Source organism: Heterodontus francisci, chromosome 23, assembly GCF_036365525.1.
Source record: "Heterodontus francisci isolate sHetFra1 chromosome 23, sHetFra1.hap1, whole genome shotgun sequence".
Lineage (NCBI taxonomy): Eukaryota > Metazoa > Chordata > Chondrichthyes > Heterodontiformes > Heterodontidae > Heterodontus > Heterodontus francisci.
Window position 1 is genome coordinate 34,091,243 of NC_090393.1, and position 25,269 is coordinate 34,116,511.

General features: G+C 43.2%; 1 protein-coding gene across 1 annotated transcript in view; it reads left to right on the forward strand.

The window, feature by feature from the left end:
• Window positions 1–25,269, forward strand: part of LOC137382723 (huntingtin-interacting protein 1-related protein-like) — a 128,117-nt gene that overhangs the window by 63,548 nt on the left and 39,300 nt on the right. Inside the window, exons 7-8 of the mRNA XM_068055055.1 lie at window positions 2,533–2,594; window positions 15,879–16,019. Of these exons, the coding sequence (XP_067911156.1) occupies window positions 2,533–2,594; window positions 15,879–16,019 (203 nt within the window). The remainder of the gene's footprint in view (window positions 1–2,532; window positions 2,595–15,878; window positions 16,020–25,269) is intronic.

Here is a 25,269-nt window from a genome sequence, read left to right on the forward strand (position 1 = left end):
AGTCTCTGGTCTTCTGATTGAGCAGCAAGTGGGACGCTCTTGCTGTTGTAAAAGTATCTTTTGGCTGAGCTTTGCTCCATGTACCAAGTCTGTTTTGAATATTAATAGACTCTGCTCCACTTAGTACAATTGATGTAAAATATGTAAATATTAATGTTGATCTCTTGTAGATTATTCATAAAGTTAGTGAAATAGTAATTACAGACACATGGACACTCTGCTAGTCATTATTCCCCACCATAATCCATGGCCATTTATCACCGCCTTGTTTTTTTCTGGATGGGTAACTGGATTAGTCGGTTCCATATTCATCTCATGATCTCTTACTGTCATAAAAAGTGTGCTGTAAGCCCCCTTTCTGAAACTAAGGTGCTTTTACATTCAATGCAGCTGATAGGGGAAGTTCCAATCTTTGTGTCAGCTGCACATAACAATGCAAATAAGCATGGCTACTTGTTCCAGATGGCATCACGAACCCATGAACATGTGGGTCTGTGATCCTGCCGAAGGAATAAAGGAACTGGTTTTAGCAACATAAAAACACAGTGGGCCTGTGTCTTGTGCTTGCTGTCTATGGAGCTTTGGAGAGACTAGCTCCCCACTCCAAATGTAGAAGCGGAATAGCAGTGCAGAGTCATTGCACTCTGATGGTCCAGGCTATAGAGGCACCAAATATAAAAATCTCCTTATCACTCACCATTCACTAACTGCAGATTAAATCCATATCTTCAATGAAATCCAAGGCATTTGTAAGCTGTGAAAGATCCCTTCTTACTAAAGGCATGTTGACTTTGTTTATGGCTTGAATTTTGATTTCTTTGTGTGTAAAATTTGTGAATGTACTTTGCAACTTGGATGTTGAATTCACTATACTGGCACTGACTCTAGTGCTTGAGTGCATTGGTCAGATTGCCTTCATCTGAAGTCAACACCGTTACAATGACTGCCAGCTATTAACAAGGATTCGACCAGGCACACACTATTGTGTTTAACAGATTGAAACACAGGCTCCTCTAATGTCTCAGGGGGCTATTTGTGTTGGTTTCCTTGTCTTTGATGAATAAGTTGATCTCAGCAGTAGGGAGGCCAGAGCTTGTGGTGGGGTGGGGTGGGTCTAGGGGTGCTGCAGTCAGCTAAGGTTCCTGCTGCTGATTACTATCTAGTGATCCCTGATTGTAAGCACAGGTGTAACATGGTGAGAATAGGATAGGGCCTTGGCTGTAATAGTCTCCTTTCCTTCCTCACTTTAACCTGTGATCAAATATCCTGACTAGTGACAGTCACTGCCTAGAATAACAACTTGGTGAGCTGGAGCTTGTTATTCCCTGTGGTACCATACTTTACTAAGAGTGACATGCTTCAGGAGAGGACACAATGTGAGAAAGTTGGAAAGGAGAAAAAAAATACTCCTTTAAAATGCCAAAGTGATCCTAAGTGATGTCTGCAGTTCCAGTCTAAAGAACAATTGGTCTACTACAACCTTGGTGATTTGGTTGCACATCATCGTTGTGCCTAGAAATCTTCATACAGGGTTAGGCCTGGAGCATCAGGTTATTGAGATTGTTAATGTCTGATCACTATACTGGGAGTCTTTAATCCAGGTTCCTATGAGCTGAAAGCTCAACAACTGCAGCGAGAGTTTTTTTTTTTGCTGAGTGATTTTGTTAGCACCATGATACGTATATTTTTTTATTATGTTTTTAAATAATTGTTCTCATGCATGATAATGTCCTTTTGAAGTAGTGTGCCCTTCCTGTGTCTCCCCTCATGTGGAGAAAAGTGCATTGGTAGACCTTCCTGCCACTGTGTGTCAGCCTGTGCCAAACGCTGTGCATCAAATAATTCCTGCATGGCTTCAGTTATCAATGCTGAATATTATATTGTAGAGGATAAGTTGTTTTCTTTTCAAAATTGGGATTTTCTTTTTGGAAAAAAATACTAGAAATGATGATGGGTGGGCCCTGGGTGTGGGAGGGTGGGTGTGCACTAGGTGAAGGTGGGTGGAGGGTTTCACTGGGTGAGCGGTGGTGGGGGTGCGAATGTGGGAGGGTTTGTGTGGGTGAGCCTTGGGGTGGGTGTGTGAGGGAAGGTGGGTGGGAGTGTGGGTACAGGTGAGCCATGGGGTGGGTGTGTGAGGGAAGGTGGGTGGGAGTGGGCGTACAGATGAACCATGGGGTGGGTGTGTGAGGGAAGGTGGGTGGGAGTGTGGGTACAGGTGAGCCATGGGGTGGGTGTGTGAGGGAAGGTGGGTGGGAGTGGGCGTACAGATGAACCATGGGGTGGGTGTGTGAGGGAAGGTGGGTGGGAGTGTGGGTACAGGTGAGCCATGGGGTGGGTGTGTGAGGGAAGGTGGGTGGGTCCTGGGGCAGTGTGGGAATGTGGGTCCTGGGTGGGCTGGGCCATCTTGTTTCCATTGTAGGTAATCTACCTTCTGCTGAGATGCTGGTTCATAATAATTAGATGCACCTGGAAAAGTTGACATTTGTTTTGATTTAGACCCAACATTAAAATATAAAAAAAATTATGTTGCAGCTTCCAGCTTACGGTGGAAATGTTTGATTATCTGGACTGCGAGCTGAAAGTTGCTGAAAGCGGTAAGTTTTTTTTTTAAACAGTCGGACGCTTTCGGTGCACCGCTTGACTGGAATGTTAATTCAGAAAATGATGTTTAGAAAGGCCGAATTAAAAGGGTTATTGGAAATTTTGTGAAATATATAGTTTGAACTTTCAGATGGAATATTGCTGTTTGACTGTGCCTGCTTGTATTGATTTAGATTAGCTAGCTTAAGCTGTTAATTGTCCAGTCAGAAGGCACTTTGCATATAGAATCATAGAATGAATCAAAACCATAGAATGGTTACAGCACCGAAGGAGGCTATTCAGCCCATCGTGTCGGTGCTGGCTCTCTGCAAGAACAACTCCTTTTCTCTGTAGCCCTGCAATTTTTTTTCTCTTCAGGTGTTTATCCAATTCCCTGTTTAAAGCCATGATTGAATCTGCCTCCATCACACTTTCAGGCGGTGCATTCCAGATCCTAACCGCTTGCTGCATAAAAAAGTTCTTCCTCATGTCGCCATTGGTTCTTTTGCTAATCATCTTAAATCCGGGTCCTCTGGTTCTCGATCCTTCCACCAATGGGAACATTTTCTCTCTATCTACTCTGTCCAGACGCCTCATGATTTTGAACATCTCCATCAAATCTCCTGTCAACCTTCTCAAAGGAGAACAACTCCAGCTTCTCCAACCTACCCACAGAACTGAAGTCCCTCATCACCGGAAACATTCTCATAAATCTTTTCTGCACCTTCTCTAAAGCCTTCACATCCTTCCTAAAGTGTGGTGTCCCGAACAGTACATAATACTCCAGTTGAGCCCGAACCAGTGTTTTATGGAGGTTCATTTTCACTTCCTTGCTTTTGTACTCTATATGCCGCTATCTATAAAGCCCGAGATTCTGTATGCCTTTTTAACCACTTTTTCAACCTGCCCTGCCCCGATTTCTGCGCCTATATCCCCAGATCTCTCTTTCCTGCACCACCTTTAGAATTGTGCCTGTTATTTTATATTATCTCTCCTTACTCTTCCTCTCAAAATGTATCACTTCACACTTCTTTTCATTAAATTTCATTTGCCATCTGTATGCCCATTCCACCAGCCTGTCTATGTCCTCTTGAAGTTTATCACTGTCCTCTTCACAGTTCTCAAGACTTCCAAGCTAGCTGCCAGTTTCTTCTTATACTCTCCCTTTGCCTCTCATTTCCTTTTTCACTTCCCCTCTGAACTTTCTATATTCATCCTGGTTCTCACATGTATTATCAACCTGTCCTCTGTCATATTACCCTTTTTCTGCTTTATCTTACTGTCTATCTCTTTCATCATCCAGGGAGCTCTGGCTTTGTTTGCCCTACCTTTCCCCCTCGAAGGAATGTACCTCGACTGTACCCGAACCATCTCCTCTTTAAAGGCAACTGATTGTTCTGTTACAGTTTGCCTGCTAGTCTTTGATTTCAGTTTACCTGAGCAACTGCCGTTCTCACCCCATTGAAATTGACTCTCCTCCAATTAAATATCTTTATTCTAAATTTCTCCTTGTCCTTTTTCACAGCTATCCTAAACTTTATGGTACTATGATCACTGTTCCCTAAATGTTGTCATTTATTGCAAGGAGAATGGAATATAAAAGTAGAGATATTTTGCTACAGTTGTACAGGGCATTGGTGAGACCACATTTAGAGTATTATGTACCATTTTGGTCTCCTTACTTAAGAAAGGACATAATTGCATTGGAAGCAATTCAAAGAAAGTTCACAACTGATTCCTGGGATCGAAGGGTTATCTTATGAGGAAAGGTTGGACAGATTGGGTCTGTATTCATTGGAGTTTAGAAGGACGAGAGGTAATCTTATTGAAAGATATAAGATCCTGAAGGGACTTGACAGAATGGATGTTGAAATGATGTTTCCCCTTGTAGGAGAGACTAAAACTAGGGGCAGAGTTTTAAAAACAAGGGGTCTCCCATTTAAGACCGAAATGAGGAGACATTTTTTTCTCTCGGAGAGTCGTGAGTCTGTGGAACTCTCTTGTCCAGAGATTGGTGAAGGCAGGGTCATTGAGGCAGAGGTAGACAGATTCTTGACAAAAAAGGGAGTCAAAAGGTATCGGGGGTAGGCAGGAAACTGGAGTTGAGTCCACAAACAGAGCAGCCATGATCTTATAGAATGGCTGAGTGGGCTCGGGGGGCCGAATGGCCTACTCCTGCTCCTTGTTCGTATGTTCCCCTATTGACACTTGATCCACTTGACCCTCCTCATTCCCCAGAACCAAACCCTGTCCGTCCTTTTTTTGAGATAGGTATCCGTTATTGCGACAGCATCATACTCCCATGTCGCTATCTGAGCCTGCAGCTCACTAACCTTATTTACCACACTTAGTGCGTTTACACACTCCATCGACTGCACCTTCTAAACCTGCAACCTCTATCACCTAGAAGGACAGCAGCAGCGGAAGCATGGGAACACCACCTCCTCCAAATTCCCTTCCAAGTCACACAGCATCCTGACTTGGAACTACATCATCGCACCTTCACTATCACTGGGTTAAATTCCTGGAACTCCATCCTTAATAATGCTGTGAGTGTACCTACACCACCTGGACTGCAGTGGTTCAAGAAGGCAGCTCACCACCACTAGCTTGAGGGCAATTAGAAATGGGCAATAAGTGCAGGTTTGCCGGTGACGCTCACATCCCAAGAATGAAGCGAGACGATTTAAATTAAACTCCAAAATAATGTTTAAATCCTTGTGTGTCAGTTTCATAAGAAAAATGAAAACTCTTGAGTAAAACTGTAAGAAGTCTACAGGTTCAGTGGGTAAATTTACTTCCCCCTCGACCCATCTCTGTGAACCTCTCCAGCCCTACAACTCCCACCCACTAAACTATCTGGTCCTTTTGACTCTGGCCTTTTGTATATCTTCTCCTTCCTTCATTCCATCAGCTGCTTTAGCCCCACGCTTTCGAATTCCCTCCCTAAAACTTTTTGCCCATCCACCTCCCTCTCTTCCTTTAAGATCCTCCTGAAAACCCAGCTCTTTGGCCAAGCTTTTAGTTATCTTTCCTAATGTCTCCTTCTTTGTTCAGTGTCCATTTTTGTCTAAATATGCTACTGTGAAGCTCCTTGGAATGTTTCACTACTTTAAAGGGGCTATTTCAATGCAAAGTTGTTATTGTAGTATAGACTCAAGTTTGACCATCAGTTTGTGCTGTGATTGGCCTCAATGCCTGTTAAGGAAGCACAAAATCCTTGCTGAGAAATGTATGTCAGACGAGGACATGATTGAGTAGATGCTGCAGGCTCGAATGACCTACAGACTTCAGATGATGCAGGGTGAAAATTGGAAAATAAAGTAAGCTGTGCTTTAATCACTTGTTCCACCTCTTCTATCATGTTCATGAGTCTTTTTCAAGTAAAGAGTTCCAGCAATTTTAAAGGACCTACTTATATACTCAACAATATTTTAATCCCACCGTCATCTCGCTTTTAAACATGTCCTCATTACCTGAATGCCTTTGATGGAGATTCAATTCTGACAGCTATTTTTATTCTGTTATTCCTAAGTGTATTTTTAAGATTTGCAGTTTAAAGTGGCAATTTTGAAAGGCAAAAAAGAGAAAGTCACTTTCAGGGAATTGGAGCACCTAAAATCTCTCAAATATTTATTGAACTTGACAACTAAGAAGTGACTCATTAATAAAATCTATACAGTTTGGTTTTATGTCATGGCCAAATGCTGAACTGTATAGAGCACCGAAAGCTATTTGGATTATCAGGATCAATTTGCAGTTTATTCAAGTTTCAGCATACTGCACTGTGTGATGTGCTCCTTCCCTGCTTTTTTTAAAACTTCATTTTGAATTTTTTTCTATTCCGTCTTCTTCTCCTGGATGAACTCTGTTTTGATAGGGTGCAGTTACACAAGCCGTGGATGTATTCTGCTATCCCATGGTTACACAGGCAGTCACAGCCTTCAGGTGTCCCACCCAATCTAAAGTACTTGATGTAAGATTCTGAACAGCGAGTGTCAACAAGTTATTCAGCCAATAAAAACGTCAGAGCTCGGCACCAATCCTACACTCACCAGACATCCACAGGTGCATACTCCCCAAAATAGAGAGAGGAAATTCGGCTGATTCCCCCACCCTTCCTAGAATGGGAAAGCTAAATATTACAAACACATGCTGCTTTTTACTTAAGCAAGTGTATGCAATGGAGCATATAACACACAATGTAAGTTCCATGCTCTGCCATTCTGCATTCGGTAGATCAGTGTCCAACTAGAACTGGTGCTTGTTGTCTATTGAAGGAACAAAGCAACAAAAGTCATTTTTTTTCCTCTTTTGTGGCCAGATATTACTGGATTTGTGCGCCTTTTACGCTAAATATTTACAAATATAATTTTTGATGATTTAGTGGCAGTTGCTGATTCTCGGGAGAGGTGTATCAGAATGTTTTGTAACAGCTTGAATGCTTGGTTGTTCATTTCATGAATAACCAAACTGTAAGAAAGCTCGAGTGTTTGAGTGATCACTAACAACTGCTGTGTTCAGCCTTGTCTGTCAACTCCTAATTATATTTCACTGTCACAATTCATTCATATCCCAACTGGTGAACACTTAGAAAAGATCAGCACTTGATTCATAGGAGTAAAGTGGCTTTCCACAGTGTCATAGATGGAATGCAGTGTGAATACGAATAAATAATACTTTGCATATTATAGATTTCTGAATGCTTTATTTAATTGAACTAGTTTGAAGTGCAGTGTCTGTTGGGTAGGAATATGACCAGCTGGGAACCTCCAGGAATGAAAGGACCGAATGTATATTTATATAATTCTGCAGAAATAATGCAAACCAGAATACAGTGACTGCCCATAAAAGGACACATTTCAAGCAACTTTAAATGCTACTAAATCTGCAAAAATATAAATGTAGTGGAACTCCACAAACAAAATTCATATAGTGAAATCTGAGCAAAAATACATCTAGTGCAGCTCTGTAATCAAAGGCTACATACAAGCTTACATAATTGAGCATTAACCTTTCACTTTTTTCTGCTTAATCTCTGTACTGTAGCCATCCATTGCTGGTTGCATCTAGAATTGAGCTGATAGTCTGTGCTCCCGTGCGATGCAGTCAGACCCAGCTGCTGCTCTTCCACAGATGACAAGTCTTTTCATCCTATCCACCATGACAAGGAAGCAGCTTCTGACTCTGTGTTTGCTCTATTCCAGATGGGCCATTTTGCTTGGTCTGACCAGCTGTAATAGGAAGTGCAGCAAATATTCATATCAGACAAGCAATAAATACATCATAAAAATTGTGAAAATGCAAACACAGCCGTTTTTTATTTGCTGGCTGTGTTGGTGAGGAGCTGCAGTCACTGGCACATCACCTTGGGCAGGATTTTTCTGTGGGCTTCTGAACCCCAAAGTCAGGCTCAAATGGGGGTCAGAAGCCCGCACCGTGTGGGGAAACAATCGCCTATGATTTCCCCCAAATTGGCCAATTAGTGGCCAGAAGGTGGTCTCACCAGCCAATTAAGGATGGTGGGCAGGCTCTTGGAGTTGAAGGGCCAATGGGAGGATGTCATGGTAGGTAAGTGAGAGATAGCGCTCCCCAAAATGGAACCCCTCCATAGGGCTGTTGCTGAACCCAGGCAGGCAGGGAGGGCTGCTGAGCCTGCTTGGAGCACTGGCACCCTGGTCTGCTGCCAGTAGGCCACCTCTGGGCAGCTTGCAGGGACCTGAAGGCTGACTGGAAAATCCCAGTCAGATTCCAACAGTCAGCCTCAATAGGCCTTTAATTAGTTCAGTTGGCCACCTGCTGCTTTCGGGTGGGTAGCCCTGCCACTCCCTCCCCTCCCCTCCCAGCTCCATCTATGGGAAAATGGTCCAGGGTGGGATGGAGCCGGGGGAACTGGCACACTGGCCAGTGGTGCTATTTTTAGCTCAAATAAAAGCAAAATACTGCAGATGCTGGAAACCTGAAATAACAACAGGAAGTGCTGGAAATACTCAGCAGGTCGGGTAGCATTTGTGGAGTGAGAAACAGAGTTAACGTTTCAGGTTCTGATGAAAGGTCCCAGACCTGAAACGTTAACTCTGTTTCTCTCTCCACAAATGCTGCCAGACCTGCTGAGTATTTCCAGTACTTTCTGTTTTTATGTGCTATTTTTAGCGCCCCCACCACCTCTGTTCCCTGCCCCAGGGGAGCCTAAAAGTCCTACCCCAGTTAAAACTATGGATGTTTTGGAAGTGGAAGTTTGTAATGTTTGAGATGATAGAAAGGCAAATGGATATCAGAATTGTAGTTCACATGTAATTCTAACATCAATTAACAATACTGAGGAGATATTAGTCATGAACCTGATCTGGTTTATCAAACATCTTGGAGTTGTTCTTACAGGCTGGGGATTAAGGTGAAATGGTACTGGTCAGAGTGGAGTGCCTGCAATTGCTTTTTATATTGTAAATGATGCATGCTGTTATTAATGTGCAAATTGGCCAGCAAGTGCAGGGGATTGAGCGATACACAGTGAGTGACTGGTTGATTTACCCTCAAATAGCACCTTGCTTTTAGCTTCCCTGCTATTTTTAAAGAACTTGCTGGATTTGCACATTAAACGTGTCACGGAATAGTAAGTCTGGTAATTGAACAGGTACTTGTGATATTAATGACATGATAGTTAATGGAATTTGTTCTTGGAGATTTTAAAAATTTCAAATTTTATTTGTTTTTTTCCCTTTCTGCCTCCTTTTTTTTCTCTTTCTCTTAGCACAATCTTTCTTTCACTCTTTATTTCTCTTTCTCTACCTGATTTGGCTCTAGTTCACCCTCCTTCTCTGTCATTCCTCTTATTGTTTCTTAACCCTTAAATCTCGTCGGTTAAGGAGATAGACTGTTGGTCCCGACATTCACTGAGGTCCTAGATACCCCGCTGCCTTCACCTCAGCATTAACAGCTCACGATTCAAGCAAGTTACCACGCAGAATGCTTTTGGGCTGAAGGATGCACAAAAATGTCTAACTGACTGCCGTACTCCAGTCCATTGCGCAAGGCCCAAACTACTGCTACCAGCCTTGGGGAATCTAGTAAGTTGACTCCACGGTCATGTAAGACCTAATGTCTGGTATCAATAGCATGGTGTTAACACAATATGAAAGCAGCTTGTGACACTCCGCTGTGTAGCTGTAATCCAGAAAATGCACTGAAAGGGATTCATTCTAAAACAATCATCATACTGACCTATGCTACTCAATTACATGTGAAAGAGTTAATCTTAGCTGTTCTCCCATTTTTTTTCTTTACTGGCATAATTGTGCAAAGTATAAGAGCGGGAGGAAGATCTGATCCGTATTTTCATTATTAACTTGAGAAATCAGAACTCTCATGTTCATGAAATTAGCAGTTTTTTAAAAATTCGTTCTGGGATGTGGGAGTTGCTGGCAAGGCCAACATTTGTTGCCTGTCCTTAATCGCCCTTGAGAAGGTGGTGGTGACCTGCCTTCTTGAACCGCTGCAGTCCATGTGGGGTAGGTGCACCCACAGTGCTGTTAGGAAGGGAGTTCCGGGATTTTGACCCAGCGACAGTGAAGGAATAGCGATACAGTGCCAAGTCAGGATATTGTGGTTCTTGGAGGGGAACTTGCATTCCTGTGCATCTGCTGCCCTTGTCCTTCTAAGTGGCAGAGGTCGCAGATTTGGGAGGTGCCGTCAAAGGAGGCATGGTGAGTTGCTGCAGTGCATCTTGTAGATGGTACACACTGCTGTGACTGTGCGTTGGTGGAGGAGGAAGTGAATGTTGAAGGTGGTGCATGGGGTGCCAATCATGCAGGCTACTTTGTCCTGAATGGTGTTGAGCTTCCTGAGTTTTGTTGGAGCTGCACAGATCCAGGAAAGTATTCCATCACACTCCTGACTTGTAGACAGGTGGCCTGGCATTGGGGAGTCAGGGGCCAGGTTTTTTATTTAAATGCGAGAGCGAGTACAGAGGCGAGGGGATGCTTAAACCCAGCCCTCGGGTCGGCATTGCCAGTTTCCCGATGTGAAACGGACATGCTGGAAGTTTAAAAGGCTCCAAGGAGAGCAGGAAGAGGCAACCCACCTAAAATGGATAAATGGATAGTTAAGGCTTTTTAACAAGCTTCTTGTCAGTTTGTTAAGGGCCAGTTTGGAATTTTCTTTTTAAGGCACAGGAGCCACGCAGGGTCTCAACCATGACAGGGAGGAGGAGTCACAAACACAGCAGGGAGCAAGTCAGAATGGTGGGACAGCAGCAGGAGGCATCATCCCTGATCCCCTCATCCACAGGCAACCAGTTGTACAGAGTCAGGAGAATTATCTATCATATCTCTTCACTCTGGGCAAGGGCATTTTGGGGAGTGGCAGCTTTGTGGGTGGAATGGTCCTGATTGCTGGTCAATCCCATCTCGGAATAGCTTAATCCCATTTTGTGCATGTCCTTCCTTTCAATTGGAATGTGGAGTCTTCCTGAATCCCCATCTGATGAACGCATGAGGCCTACATGCAGAAGGGGTGCCAATCATGCAGGCTGCTTTGTCCTGGATGGTGTCGAGCTTCTTGAGTGTTGTTGGAGCTGCACCCATCTAGACAAGTGGAGAGTCCTGACTTGTGCCTTGTAGATGGTGGACAGGCTTTGGGGAGTCAGGAGGTGAGTTGCTTGCTGCAGGATTCCTAGCCTCTGACCTGCTCTTGTAGCCATGGTATTTATATGGCTACTCCAGTTCAGTTTCTGGTCAATGGTAGCCCCTAGGATGTTGATAGTGGGGGATTCAGCAATGGTAATGCATTGAATGTCAAGGGGAGATGGTTAGAATATCTCTTGTTGGAGGTGGTCATTGTCTGGCGCAAATGTTACTTGCCACTTATCAGCCCAAGCCTGGATATTGTCCAGGTCTTGCTGCATTTCTACACGGACTGCTTCAGTAGTTGAGGAGTCGTGAATAGTGCTGAACACTGTGCAATCATCAGCGAACATCCCCACTTCTGACCTTATGATTGAAGGAAGGTCATTGATGAAGCAGCTGAAGATGGTTAGGCCTAGGACACTACCGTGAGGAACTCTTGCAGTGATGTACTGGAGCTCAGGTGATTGACCTCCAACAACCACAGCCATCTTCCTTTGCGCTAGGTATGACTCTAACCAGCAGAGAGTTTTCCCCCTGATTCCCATTGACTCCAGTTTTTCTAGGGCTCCTTGATGCCATACTCTGTCAAATGCTGCCTTGATGTCAAGGGCGGTCACTCTCACCTCACTTCTTGAGTTCAACTCTTTTGTCCATGTTTGAACCAAGGCTGTAATGAGGTCAGGTGCTGAGTGGCCCTGTCTGAACCCAAACTGGGTATCACTGAGCAGGTTATTGCTAAGCAAGTGCTGCTTGATGGCACTGTTGATGACACCTTCCATCACTTTACTGATGATTGAGAGTAGACTGATGGGGCAGTAATTGGCCATGTTGGACTTGTCCTGCTTTTTGTGTACAGGACATACCTGGGCAATTTTCCACATTGCCGGGTACATGCTAGTGTTGTAGCTATACTGGAACAGCTTGGCTAGGGGTGCGGCAAGTTCTGGAGCACAGGTCTTCAGTACTATTGCCGGAATATTGTCAGGACCCATAGCCTTTGCAGTATCCAGTGCCTTCAGTCTGTAATGCTGGGGACTTCAGGAGGAGGCCGAGATGGATCAACTTGGCACTTCTGGCTGAAGAATGTTGCAAATGCTTCTGCCTTATCTTTCGCACTGATATGCTGGGCCCCCCCATCATTGAGGATGGGGATATTGGTGGAGCCACCTCCTCCAGTTAGTTGTTTAATTGTCCACCACCATTCACGGGTGGATGTGGCAGGACTGCAGAGCTTAGATCTGATCCGTTGGTTATGGGATCGCTTAGCTCTGTCTATTGCATGCTGCTTATGCAGTTTGGCATGCATGTAGTCCTGGGTTGTAGCTTCACCAGGTTGACACCTCATTTTGAGGTATGCCTGGTACTGCTCCTGGCATGCCCTCCTGCAGTCTTCATTAAACCAGGGTTGGTCCCCTAGCTTGATCGTAATGGTAGAGTGGGGGATATGCCGGGCCATGAGGTTACAGATTGTGGTTGAGTACAATTCTGCTGCTGCTGATGGCCCACAGCGCCTCATGATGCCCAGTTTTGCATTGCTAGATCTGTTCGAAATCTATCCCATTTAGCACGGTGATAGTGCCACACAACACGATGGACGGTGTCCTCAATGTGAAGGCGGGACTTCGTCTCCACAAGGACTGTGTGATGGTCACTCCTACCAATACAGTCATGGACAGATGCATCTGCGGCAGGCAGATTGGTGAGGACAAGGTCAAGTAGTTTTTCCCTCCTGTTGGTTCCCCCACCACCTGCCGCAGACCCAGTCTAGCAGCTATGTCCTTTAGTACTCGACCAGCTCGGTCAGTGTGGTGCTACCGAGCCACTCTTGATGATGGACATTGATGTCCCCCACCCAGAGTACATTTTGTGCCCTTGCCACCCTCAGTGCTTCCTCCAAGTGGTGTTCAACATGGAGTACTGACTCATCAGCCGAGGGAGGGCGGTAGGTGGTAATCAGTAGGAGATTACCTTGCCCATGTTTGACCTGATGCCATGAGACTTCATGGGGTCCGGAGTCGATTGTTGAGGACTCCCAGGGCAACTCCCTCCCTACTGTAGACCACTGTCCCACCACCTCTGCTGGGTCTGTCCTGCCGGTGGGACAAGACGTAGTGATTGCAGTGTCTGGGACGTTGTCTGTAAGGTATGATTCCGTGAGTATGACTATGTCAGGATGTTGCTTGACTAGTCTGTGGGACAGCTCTCCCAACTTTGGCACAAGCCCCCAGATGTTAGTAAGGAGGACTTTGCAGGGGCGACAGGGCTGGGTTTGCCGTTGTCGTTTCCGGTGCCTAGGTCGATGCCGGGTGGTCCGTTCAGTTTCATTCCTTTTTATTGACTTCGTAGTGGTTAGGTACAACTGAGTGGCTTGCTCGGCCATTTCAAAGGCCATGTAAGAGTTAACCACATTGCTGTGGGTCTGGAGTCACATGTCGGCCAGACCAGATAAGGACAGCAGATTTCCTTCCCTATCTATGTCATCCTGATGTCTGTTCCTATCCTTCTCATCATTTGCTATATTTGAGTTTTGTGTCATCTGCAGACTTTGGAAATGATACCCTGTATACCCAAGTCTAGCTCATTAACGTATATCAAAAAGAGCTGTGGTCCTAATATTGATCCCTGAAAATCAACACCATCACTCTTTGCTTTCTGTCCCTTAGCCAATTTCATATCCACGCTGCTACCATCAATTTATTCTCATGGGTTTTAATTTTGTTAACCAGTTTAGTTACAAATGTAAATGGAATGTCTGGGATGGCAATCCAATTTTGAATCAAGATTCTGCTGGTTGTCTCCACAGCTCGATGGAGGAGCTAAGCCACTTTTACAGAAACATATCCTGAGAGATTTGCTTTGTTACATGTATAGCTGACAGTTACTTATGATTGTAGGTGATAGTTGTTCAAATTCAAGAAGCCTTGGTAAATGCTTTTGGTCGCTGTTCCATCGGTTGGTTTGTTGAGTCATTTGGATAGGTCGGGCCACTTTAGCTCCTACAATTGGAAGGACTACAGGGAGAATGACTTCTAGGCATTCTAAGTCTAACTTCAAAATAAGAACTTTGATTTTATATATATTATTAGCTGTGAGTTTGCTTGTTATTCAAAGGTTGAAATGAAATCTGACAGGATACTCTACCACTTTTCAAAGATGTGAGAGAGATTCTGTAGAGGCACAGGGTAGATCCAGTAACTAAAGCAATTTACAGAAAGGACTTTTGTTCAATATCCTGAGCTTGCTATTGAAAATGTTACTAGATCAGGGACAATTAAGATATTCCCAAGATTTTAAGGAGCTTTGATCCATCCATCCACTAGAGTAATCTAACAAGCTAAGTATGTAGAAATAAATAGGTCAGAATGGATCCAAACATACAATCTAACTTGTGCAAGTCTGTTTCTTTTGGTGACAATAGCAGCATACAGCATGGATTTTGTGCTGGAAGGAAAATGTTGGATAGGTTGGATCTCTGCCATTGTTCCTCTCTTTTTCCTTTCCCCCTAGTTCTACAGGTGCTGGCACCACCTGAAGTCCTTGTCCATGTGGTCATTCTTGGGCGAGAGCCTACACATTGGACATCGTTAGGTTCTTTGGTGGTGGAGAGAATCATATTCTCACCAGATATCTACACACACACGTACTGCATCAGAGGTTGCGACCAGGAACTGGAATTCTAGCTTTTCTTTTCCTTGGGGATGCTGAGGCCAATGTTTTGTACTCAACCGACATCACTTTGATTGCCAAAGCCCTAATCTGTGGAATTCCCTCCCTTAACTTCTCCATATCTTTATCTCTGGCTCCTACCTCTTTGACCAAACCTTCTTCATGTGCAGCTTGGTGTCAAATTTTGTCTAATTATGCACCAATGAAGTGTCTTGGGATGTTTTACTATGTTAAAGGAGCTATATAAAGTTTCAGTTGTTGTGTCACCTAATTCAGCATAGATGTGAGATTAAAGAAGAGGCCTTCCTGTTCTGCAAGGTTGAACACGCCATTTGATGTATTTATTCAGATGTCTTCAGTAAAGTTCCCTGCTTTGTTTAAAAGGTCTGTTGTGGCCAATTTGAGTTACTGGTAAGAACAAAGAATGATTTTGATTCATTGAGGACTTTTAACCCTCCTGTCATAACCTTTTTTCTGAGCTGCAGCTATGAAGTTAAGGGAATCCCATATAGAAAATGACAAGAAAAGTTGGGAAAGCTATACAGAGCTAGGATCTAGTGATGAAGTCAGTGGTATGGATTATAGTTAGCATTCTGCTTTATTTTGCCCTAAAATAATCTTTAGTGTGCTACATCCAGGACAAAGGCACAAGCTTGTTTATTACTGAGTCCAAGTGTCTTACTCTACCAATTGCGAAGTATAAGAATGTCCATTGTGCAATGACATTATTGGTATGTGCTGTTGTGGCAGTAACTATGATTATTTTTGTGTTTTAAACTGACCAGCAAAGGTCACAAGAAAGCAAATAGTTTAATGTGGGAATGGTTTGAACTGCTTGTGCAAGATTGTGAATCTCTCCACTTCTGACAGAAGGTCCTTTCAAGATTACAGTATGTACCATGATGCAGGCCGACTTGTCCACCCACCCCCAAAAAACAATGGAACAACCAAAGACATTTATGAAGGGCTCTTTTTAACATTACTGTTTTGTTCCCATCCTGTTTTCAGTATTCAGATCACTGGATACCTCCTATGCAGTATCACAGACGCCCTCTGGTCAGTGCCGACTGGCTCCTCTCATTCAGGTGATCCAAGATTGCAGCCACCTTTACCACTACACTGTAACGCTAATGTTCAAACTCCATTCCTGTAAGTATCCAGGACATCTGCAGCATTGTTTTCTATGCCTGATGAAGGTAGAAGCTACAAATAAAATAAAAGACAAGGAATATTAATTGGTTCTAAGTCATCTTTATCCCATCTGAATAGAGGTCGCAATTAAATGTTCTTTTCATGCGGTAATGTTGCTGACACCATTGGTAATCCCCCTGGAATATTTTGCTATAGCAGAATGACTCCTCAAGCAGTTTTTGGTGCAGAGAGAAACTATGTTCAGAATTCCTCAGTATTTTGGGTTGACCAGCTTTGTACAAACTGTGGTTTGCTGTTCTTTTAACAAACCAAGTGACCTCAAGTGGAGTGCCTTCCAGACACGCAGTTGTGGATTTGGTCTCAGTGCTGTTGATTTAGTTGTTTGAGTCTGGCTGTGCCTGCTACCTTTGGGAAGTATTTATTTTGTTCTCTGCCAGTGCACAAAATGAAGCTTCTCACTGATGGTATTCCTGGGGGAGGAAAAATTGATGGTGTGTCTCGTTTGGCTGACAGAGCTTGACAGTTGGAGAAACCCACGATACAAACTGTCCTGGCCCTGGATGGAAGAACTAACTGTTCTGCCACAGTCAAAATCGAGACCTTGTAACTACTGAACTGGGAACGAGGGAATGCAATTTCTGTCATCCTATTTAAATATCCAATCAGAGAGAACCAAATTCCAACTTATCCATTTGTTTGTTTCAGATCAAAACAGTAAATTCTCCTTTTGCTGTAGTTGAGTACAATGTACATGTTCTGAAATGGAATAGAAACTTTTGAAGTTCAGTCAGTGCGAAGATATTTCCAATTTCAAAAAAGATCTAGTGGAGCTCTTGGAGAAAATTCCTAAACCAGGATCGTTTGTTTTTGTTGTAGGGCCTAAAGTGGGAGTTTTTGCTAAGCAGCAACATCAGTGATTATTTTAGACCAGGCACTAGTCAGTCTGTCAGGGCTACTTTCCTGAGTGAGCAAACCAGTGAACTAAATATGGTTGTAAAGAGATTTATAGTTCTTCGAGGGAAGCAGGTATTGCAATTGCCTATAATAAAAAACGCAGCAGGTTTGGCAGCAGCTGTGCAGTGGGAAGCAGAGTTAATGTTTCAGGTCTGTGACCTTTCATCAGAACTGGCAAAGGTTAGAAATGTAAGAGGCTTTGAGCAAGTGAAAAGGGGGAGGGGGGAAGAAGACAAAAGGGAAGGTGTGTAATAGGGTAGGAGAGATTAAATGACATAGATGTAACAGAACAAAAGGCAAAGGGAGTGCTAATAGTTGTACGAAAAGACAAAGTGTTAGTCCAGAGAACAATTGCCTTCCTCCACTAATCATCTGGTTTCTTCTCCTCCTGAGTAGTTCACCTTGTTCCATCCCTCTCACCCCACCTTTAAAATCCCTTGTCTAACACCCATCAAATGCCATCCCACACTTCTCCAAGAGATCTCCTCCCTCCTTTTCTCCTCCAACTTTGTTGTGAATGACTTCTTATCCTAGGTGATTTCGATCTTCATCTGGCTCCCCTTGCCACCTGTCTTCGGAATTCCCTGCCCACCTTTATGCTTCTCCCTCTGTATGAACTTTCCTACCCATATTCATAGCCATGCCTACTCCATATCCCATTGCCCCTTGATGTCTTTGGTCTCCCTCATCATCCCACGTGTTTCTGCATTTTCTCTGGCCAAAACTCTCCCGATGTCACTAATACCTGCATTTCAAACTCCCAGCAGCCTCGCCTTTCATCACAATACTTCTGTAGTTATCAATTTGCTCATCCACTCCTTTGCCTTCACCTTAGATGCTCTTCTTCCTAGAAAAACCTTTACTTTCTTCTACCCTGGTCATTCTGCTTGGTATGGTCCCGATCTGTGCTCCCTCAATTCCAAAAGGTGCAGGATTAAGCATATCTGGCTCACAACTGGCTTAGTCATTCGTTACCAGACCTGGCTGGATCACATGAAGTACTGATGGGTTTCACTTGCCTCTGCCACAATCCTGCTAGAGAGCTGTGATAACCACCAGGCTTCTTTTCTCCACGATTGGTTATCTCCTTAATCACCTTTCCCTTGTCCCCTTGGTGCTCATTTCCAGCTGTCTGTCCAGTTTTGGCTGAGTTGCAATTCCCTCCAGTTAAACATTGGTCAGGCCGAGACTGTTTGTTTATTTCAGTCCATACCACAAACTGTGTACCCTTGCCATCAATTCCATTTCCCTCCCCAGCCACTGTCTCAGGCTGAACTGTCCTGTGCGCAACCTCGGAAACCTGTTTGAGCTTGAGCTATTTCCAATCCCATATCTCCCCTCCCCTTCTTTAAGAACCTCCTTAAGACCCACTTCTTTGATCAAGCTTTTGGTTTCCCCTCCTAATATTGAACCTTTAGCTCAACATCCATTTTTCCTTAGAGCGTTTTCTGCATTTGCAGGTTGATGTAGACTCCTCAGTAGCTGCTGCTGTTTTGTTGAAAGCAGATCAGTAATTAGAGTTGTGATGTGGATAGCCTAATAAAATTACACAGCACAACACTTTGAGATAAAGCATTTCCAAATCCTTAATTTACACGTTAAGTTCACAGCAAACATGTCATTAATTTGACAGCTTTTATAACAGGCTAATAATGAGTGTTCCAATGTTGGCATAGGAAACCGAACATATTACAGAACAAACTACTTTGTGGCTCAACCAACTCGAGATCTCTTAAGCCACTTTTATATTGGTGGCTGTTTCGATTGGATTGTGTAATACCAATGTTCATGGGGAAGGTCCAGCGTGTACCTGCTCCAAGTGGACAGATGGTGACCTCTGGAATTAGTTGCTGACGTGTGCAGTGAGTGCAAGCATGCAGAAAGGAGCAGGATGAATCCCCGAAAGTGACTGATGTATCTACATATAGGAGAGAGGTGGATCATCAGGTGCTGTTGCTGGGTCACCATGGAGCTTGCTCAATTGGAATTGGAATTGGTGAAGAATTTTCATGAATGGGCCTAAGATTTTATTTCTCTGTTTCTGCCTTTCTGAGGAGATTGTATGGCTGTGTGGTGGTAAAGGGAAACAATGGTGATGGTGTGTTTAAAAAAAAAAAAAATTACGCTATGCTAGGATGGGATGGGCTTGATGGAGCAGCTGGTCTTTACCTGTCCCTTTTTATCGTATGTTCGCATGCTTACACTATTGCACCCAGCTGCCTAATCCAGCTAGCAGACTTGTAAATCTATGCCGGCAGCTAGCTAGCAGACACGAGACCCTTAGGTTCCAAACAAGCACCATCTGAAAAGGATCATGTTTATGTTGCACATTGAGGCTTTTAGTGTTCTGATTTACATTGTGTGGTGAACTCAAAGAACCAGCAACAGCACTGAAACGACTGTGGATACACAACCTCACATGTGCACAGCAACACAAAAGTTACAGCTGTATTTCTGGTAGTATAATATTTGGAAAAGGCACACAATGGCAGAAAAATGCTTACTGGCCAGTGATGCAATTAGAATAAAATGGTGCAGACAGCAAAAATGGTGCTAGCTGTACTTCTGCAGGCCCCTAGGAAACCTTTATGAGGTGCACTTTGGGCTCCTCTGAAAGAATTTTAGTTCTTGTTTATATTACAGCATTGTTTTCAGAGGCAGCGCTATATAACACAAACAAAGTAATATATTCAAGTTTTATATGCATGATTACTTATTGTAGTGAGGAATAGCTACAACCACTTGTTCAGATCTATTCTCGTAATGCAGTGGTGCATGGGCTAGTTTAGACATCACATAAGGTACTGCTTTTGATCTTCGGTATATTTTAGGAACGTGGGCCTTTTCCAAACTGTGGCTCTCAGCCACAGGAACATTTAGTTAATCATTGCATACTATCCATGCTGGTTGGACTTGAAAATAGAAATGGTGTCTGTGCTGTAATATTCCAAATGCGGTGGAGATGTCTGGAAGCTTGCATGCTCCTTTTGCCTACACCTGTGACATTTTATTGAAAGATTAGTAGGGAGCTGTCTGGAAAATCTGGTTTTACAAGTTAATTATGCTGCAATATTGTGCCATGACATACGCATGTTGCATGCCAAATGCGTTCTTCTTTGCAAAAAGTTGACGCTATATACTTTCCTCTTCCCACAACTGACCCACTTCCCTCCTCTTTCTCACTTGCAGTTCCATAGGTGCAAGCAGCCCTCCACCACCTCACTCTGTGAGCCTCAGGAGGTGGTGGTGCAGTGGTAATGTCACTGGCCTAGTAATCCAGAGGCCCTAGGGACATGGGTTCAAATCTTACCATGGCAGCTTGTGGAATTTAAGTTTAATTAATTGAAAGCTAGTCTCAATAATGATGCCATAAAACTATCAATTGATTGTTGTAAAACCCCATCTGGTTCACTAATGTCCTTTAGGGAAGGAAATCTGCCATCCTTACCTGGTCTGGCCTACATGTGACTAGAGATCCACAGCAATGTGGTTGACTTTTAACTGCCCTCAGAAATGGCCTAGCAAGTCACTCAGTTGTTAAGGAATGGACAACAAATGCTGGCCTTGCCAGAGAATTTAAAAAAAAACTGTCTGTGAGGTCACCATGACTAAGGAATGTGAGCCTTTTCCAAACTTGATTGTCTCCTTTCAGCCACATGGACATTATTTAATCATTGCATACTAGTATAGACCCAGGGGACTGCAAAATTCACAGTCTTATATATTGTTATGGAAACCACGCCTGCCAAAATGCGACATATTAATTTTGTAATATGGAACATTATTTTTGAACTGTTACTGGACTTGAAATAACTCGTTTAAAAAGACCACAACAGTGGCTGAAAACATGGCTGCATATTTGCATTCTAAAAGACAGTTGTCTGAAGAAGACAATGGAAGTCCTCCCTGATTCAATTAGCCAGATGGATTTTTGTCAATAGTGATGATCAAGAGAGATTGAACGTGTAAGAGCCAGCATTCCACCACCCCCCCCCCCCACCTTCCCCCACCCCCCACTGAGAGTGTCCAGTAAGCTTGGGGAATCCACAGACCTCGTAGGAGAGCCTGTTCCAAATGAGGAACTAGTCACATGACTAACCTGCTGGGCAACCTGGGGTTGTTTGAATTGTGCCACACAGAAAGGAACAGACTGCAATTTGAAGACAAAAGAGAAGGAAGGTCTCTCCCTGTCTCTTTCTCTCTGTTTCACGCAAAGTTCCAGGGACCCACAGAAGTAACTCAAACCTCAAGACAGAAGACCAGCAAAACAAGTTTGAAAGTGTGCACTGGGCCCCAACGAGAACTGCAAGACTTAACTTCAATCAAAGACTTTACATCAAACACAAAGCCAGTAACTGAACTCCAGCTATTACTTCAAACCTTCCCCTTCTTTCTCCTCCTCTGTCTCTATTTGCATGTGTGTTTATCGTGTATACCTGCTAGCATTGTCGCATCACGTATTTTTAGTAGTTTTAACTGAATTAGAGTTTTAAGGTTAATAAACATACACCTTTCTTGATTAAATCTGAGAAAACCTGGCTGGTTGATTTCTTTGTCATTACAATTAGAGAGCAGTGAGCAAGGACTCACTGAGAGAGAAGCTAAAACACAGTATTTTAAAAGTTAAACCCTGTGATGGCCAAACGGGGAGCCCTAGACCCTTGCCTCACCTGGTCGTAAATTATATATATCTCTTCTACTTAACTCATTATTCCTATAAAATCAGCTGTACTTTCAGCTGTCTCTTATGCATTCCCAATTGTGGGACTTGGTTGTGGACAAGATCAGGTTGGGTTATATTGTTCCCCACCTCCCATTTGCGTGAGGTGCTGGTTGCCCTCAGTGCCTGCTGAATTGTAATGCAGCATGAATGAGAATCTCCGAGAGGCGTGGAGTAGAACTATGTCAGCAAGGATATTAACATAAAAACTGATTTTTTTTAAAATGGGAGATTCCCATATTATTTTCATATTTTACAGCAACAGTTTAGGTATCCAACTTGTTAGGTGGAGCCAGCTTTCTGTATAAGTTTAACCATTAATAACTCCAGGTGCCAAAATAGGTGCCTAATTAATTGGATTGAATAAAGCAGGCACATTTATATTTTCTCATATTTGTCTCAATGAATGAAGCGATGACTGAACAAAATCAAATTGCAGTTCCTCCAAATTTGGTTTAGCCATACTACCATGACTCTTGGACACTGTTGGCAACTTAGAGGTACATGTTAGCATATTCAAGCAGGTGAAATTATTTGTACAAGAATGTATTTAGTAGGAACCTTTTTTTTTTGCTAATTTCATTCTGATGTGGGGATTAAAAAAAATGCTCCCACATTGTGCAAATTCCAGAATGGGTATTGGGTCTAAATGCTGATTTATTTGTAAAAAACACAAATGTTTGGCATGTATGGAAAGCTCCTCTGTTACCTACATAGTCAATTCGCTCTTGTACACACCATTAGAATATCACTCAATGAGTTATCCTAATGATATTTTCCACATTCCTCCAAATAGCGCTGGAGGCAGCATTGCTGGCTTTGAATGGAAACTATAGTGGTGATGCACAGGTGCTATTGCAGGACATGAGTGGACAGGCAGGAATTGGGGCTTTGATTGGAATTGCGTCTTTCAATTATTTGGCCGCAGTTTTGGCATTCACCAGGGAAATTCGTGCACTTCTGGTTGGGGGTTTGCGCTGGATAAAATCTTCAGTTTGGTTGAAAAAGTCACTTGGAATATGCAGCACAAAATTCTTTTTGTTATGATGTATTGAAGTATGTTGGGTGGGTCAGGTCACGCCTTTACTAAGTTAGAAGTTCAGGTCGAGCTGGTCCTTTTATTGGCATCAAGCTGCATCTTGGCGACACAGGAGTTATGTTGAATTATCGAGGCTCTGGCACAATCTGAGTGTTAATGAATCAGCAATAATCGATTTGAGTTTTATTCATTCACGGAATAGGGACATTGCTGACAAGGCAGCATTTATTTATTTATTCATATATGGAATGTGGGCATCACTGGCAAGTCCAGCATTTGTTGCCCATCCCAAATTGCCCTTGGCAACTGAGTGGCTTGCTGGATCATTTCAGAGCTAGTTAAGCGTCGAACACATTGCTGTGGGTTTGGAGTCACATGTAGGCCAGACCAGGTAAGGATGGCAGATTTACTTCCCTAAAGGACATTAGTGAACCAGATGGGTTTTTATGACAATTGATAGTTTCATGGCATCGTTACCACAACTAGCTTTCAGTTCCAGACTTTTTATTAACTGAATTTAAATTCTACCAGCCGTCATGGTGGGATTTGAACCCATGTCACTATGACATTAGCCTGGGCCTCTGGATTACTAGCTCAGTGACATTTTCACTATGCCACCATCTCCGCCCTTTTTATTGTCCATCCCTAATTAGAAGGTGGTGGTGAGCCACCTTCTCGAATACAACTGAGCGGCTTGCTAGGCAATTTCAGAGACCAGCGAAGAGCCAACCACATTGCTGTAGCTTTGGAGACACATGTAGGCCAGACCATTTGAGAACAGCAGGTTTCATCCCCTAAAGGACAATAGTGAAACAGACAGGTTTTTATGACAATCCAGTAGTTTTGTGGTCACCATTACTGATACTAGTTTTTTTTTCCAGAATTATTTAATTAATTTAATTTAAATTCCCCAGCTGCCATGGTGGGATTTGAACTCATATCTCCGGATCATTAGTCCAGGCCTCTGTACTACTGCTACAGTCGCAGAACAAATATGCTGTTGTAGCTCCCCTCCCCCAATTAAATGTATGCAGCTCTTTTTTATGTATTCCCATGCTGTTGCCTTGCTTCACTGGGCACTTTGATCTATGACCCAAATTGAACAGACTGCTTTGCTTAGATGAGATGCCGGACATTTACAGTACGTGTAGGTTTTCAGATAAGTGTTGTCCAGTACCTGTACAACCTGGAATCTCTGATATCATTGTGGAGGTAATGCTGTGATCGGGAAGTACACCAGCTCAGCTGAGAGACAATGTTTCAGAGTCACTGCACCATTTGGAGAGGAAATTAAACTGAAGTAAATTTTAATTTGTCACTTTTGGTTTGGCTTTAATTGCTTTTCCCTTGTACAAAGTACATGCTGAGTTGACCAATCTGGAATGGTTCGCTCATATATAGCAATTCAGTTAATACTTCCTACTTCAGGATTTAACAGTCAAAAGCTGAACCACAATTAGTAGATAAACCCAATGAGCTGAATCCTCTCAAACTTTGCTGCTTTGTCTCATTTCAAACATATGAGTGATGGGGTTAATCTTAGCGTTCAGTTCAGATATGGAAATCTTATGTCAACAAGGCAGCTGGTCAAAGGTGAATAACATCGGATGTAAGGTTATTAGATCTCTGTGACTATTGACACGCCATCTGGGGACTGAGCCTAAACACCCTCTTGTCAGCCCCACCCCTCCCCACTGGAGACGCAAATGAGCACCTGATGATTCTGCTGCCTCTAAAATATCTGATGAAAGACTCATATACTAGGATATGGCAGCAGCTCTGTAGGACTGGAGTGAGTGTTGAGAAGTTGCTTAAGATTTGGAACCATGAAGGCCAATTACATAGAACTGCGACCTGGAATCAGGCTGTCTGATCCAACTAGTCAGTGGTGATGTTTATCCTTCACACAAGCAGTCGTCATACTCCCATGTGCCACTCAATTCCCATAGCCTTTTCCTTCAGCCACCAAGTTAACCTATTCTTAAATGTTAACATGGCTTCTTGTTCAATGTAGTAGTGCATTTCACAGCCTTATAACCCACTGTAACAAAAGGTTACTCCTGCCCTCTGTCCAATAGCTTTTACATTTAATCTTATGCCTATGTCCATTCTAAACAGTTTTTAATCTAATTTGTCACCCTCTCCCAATTCCCTACCCCTTCATTTTCTTCAGTAGTCTCTTATGCAGTATCTTGCCAGAAGCTTTCTGAAAGTCCATGTACACCATATCCACTGCATTCCCATGTTCATCATTATTTTTGACCTATTCAAAGAACTCGATCAGATTTGCCAAGTCGGATCTTCTTTTCTGAAATCTGAGTTTGCTGCTTCTAATTATCTTCTTTTTAAAAGTTTCCTTATCACAGATATCAAGCTAATTTGTTGGCCATTACCCAGGTTAACTCTGCCTCCCGTTTTGGAAATGGTTATTACATTGACCACTTCTGGTCTTCTGGCACACATCTGATCTCAGTAGCACGCTATTATTTCCCCATTTCCCTTAGAATCTTTGGATGTATCCCGTCGGGTCTCTG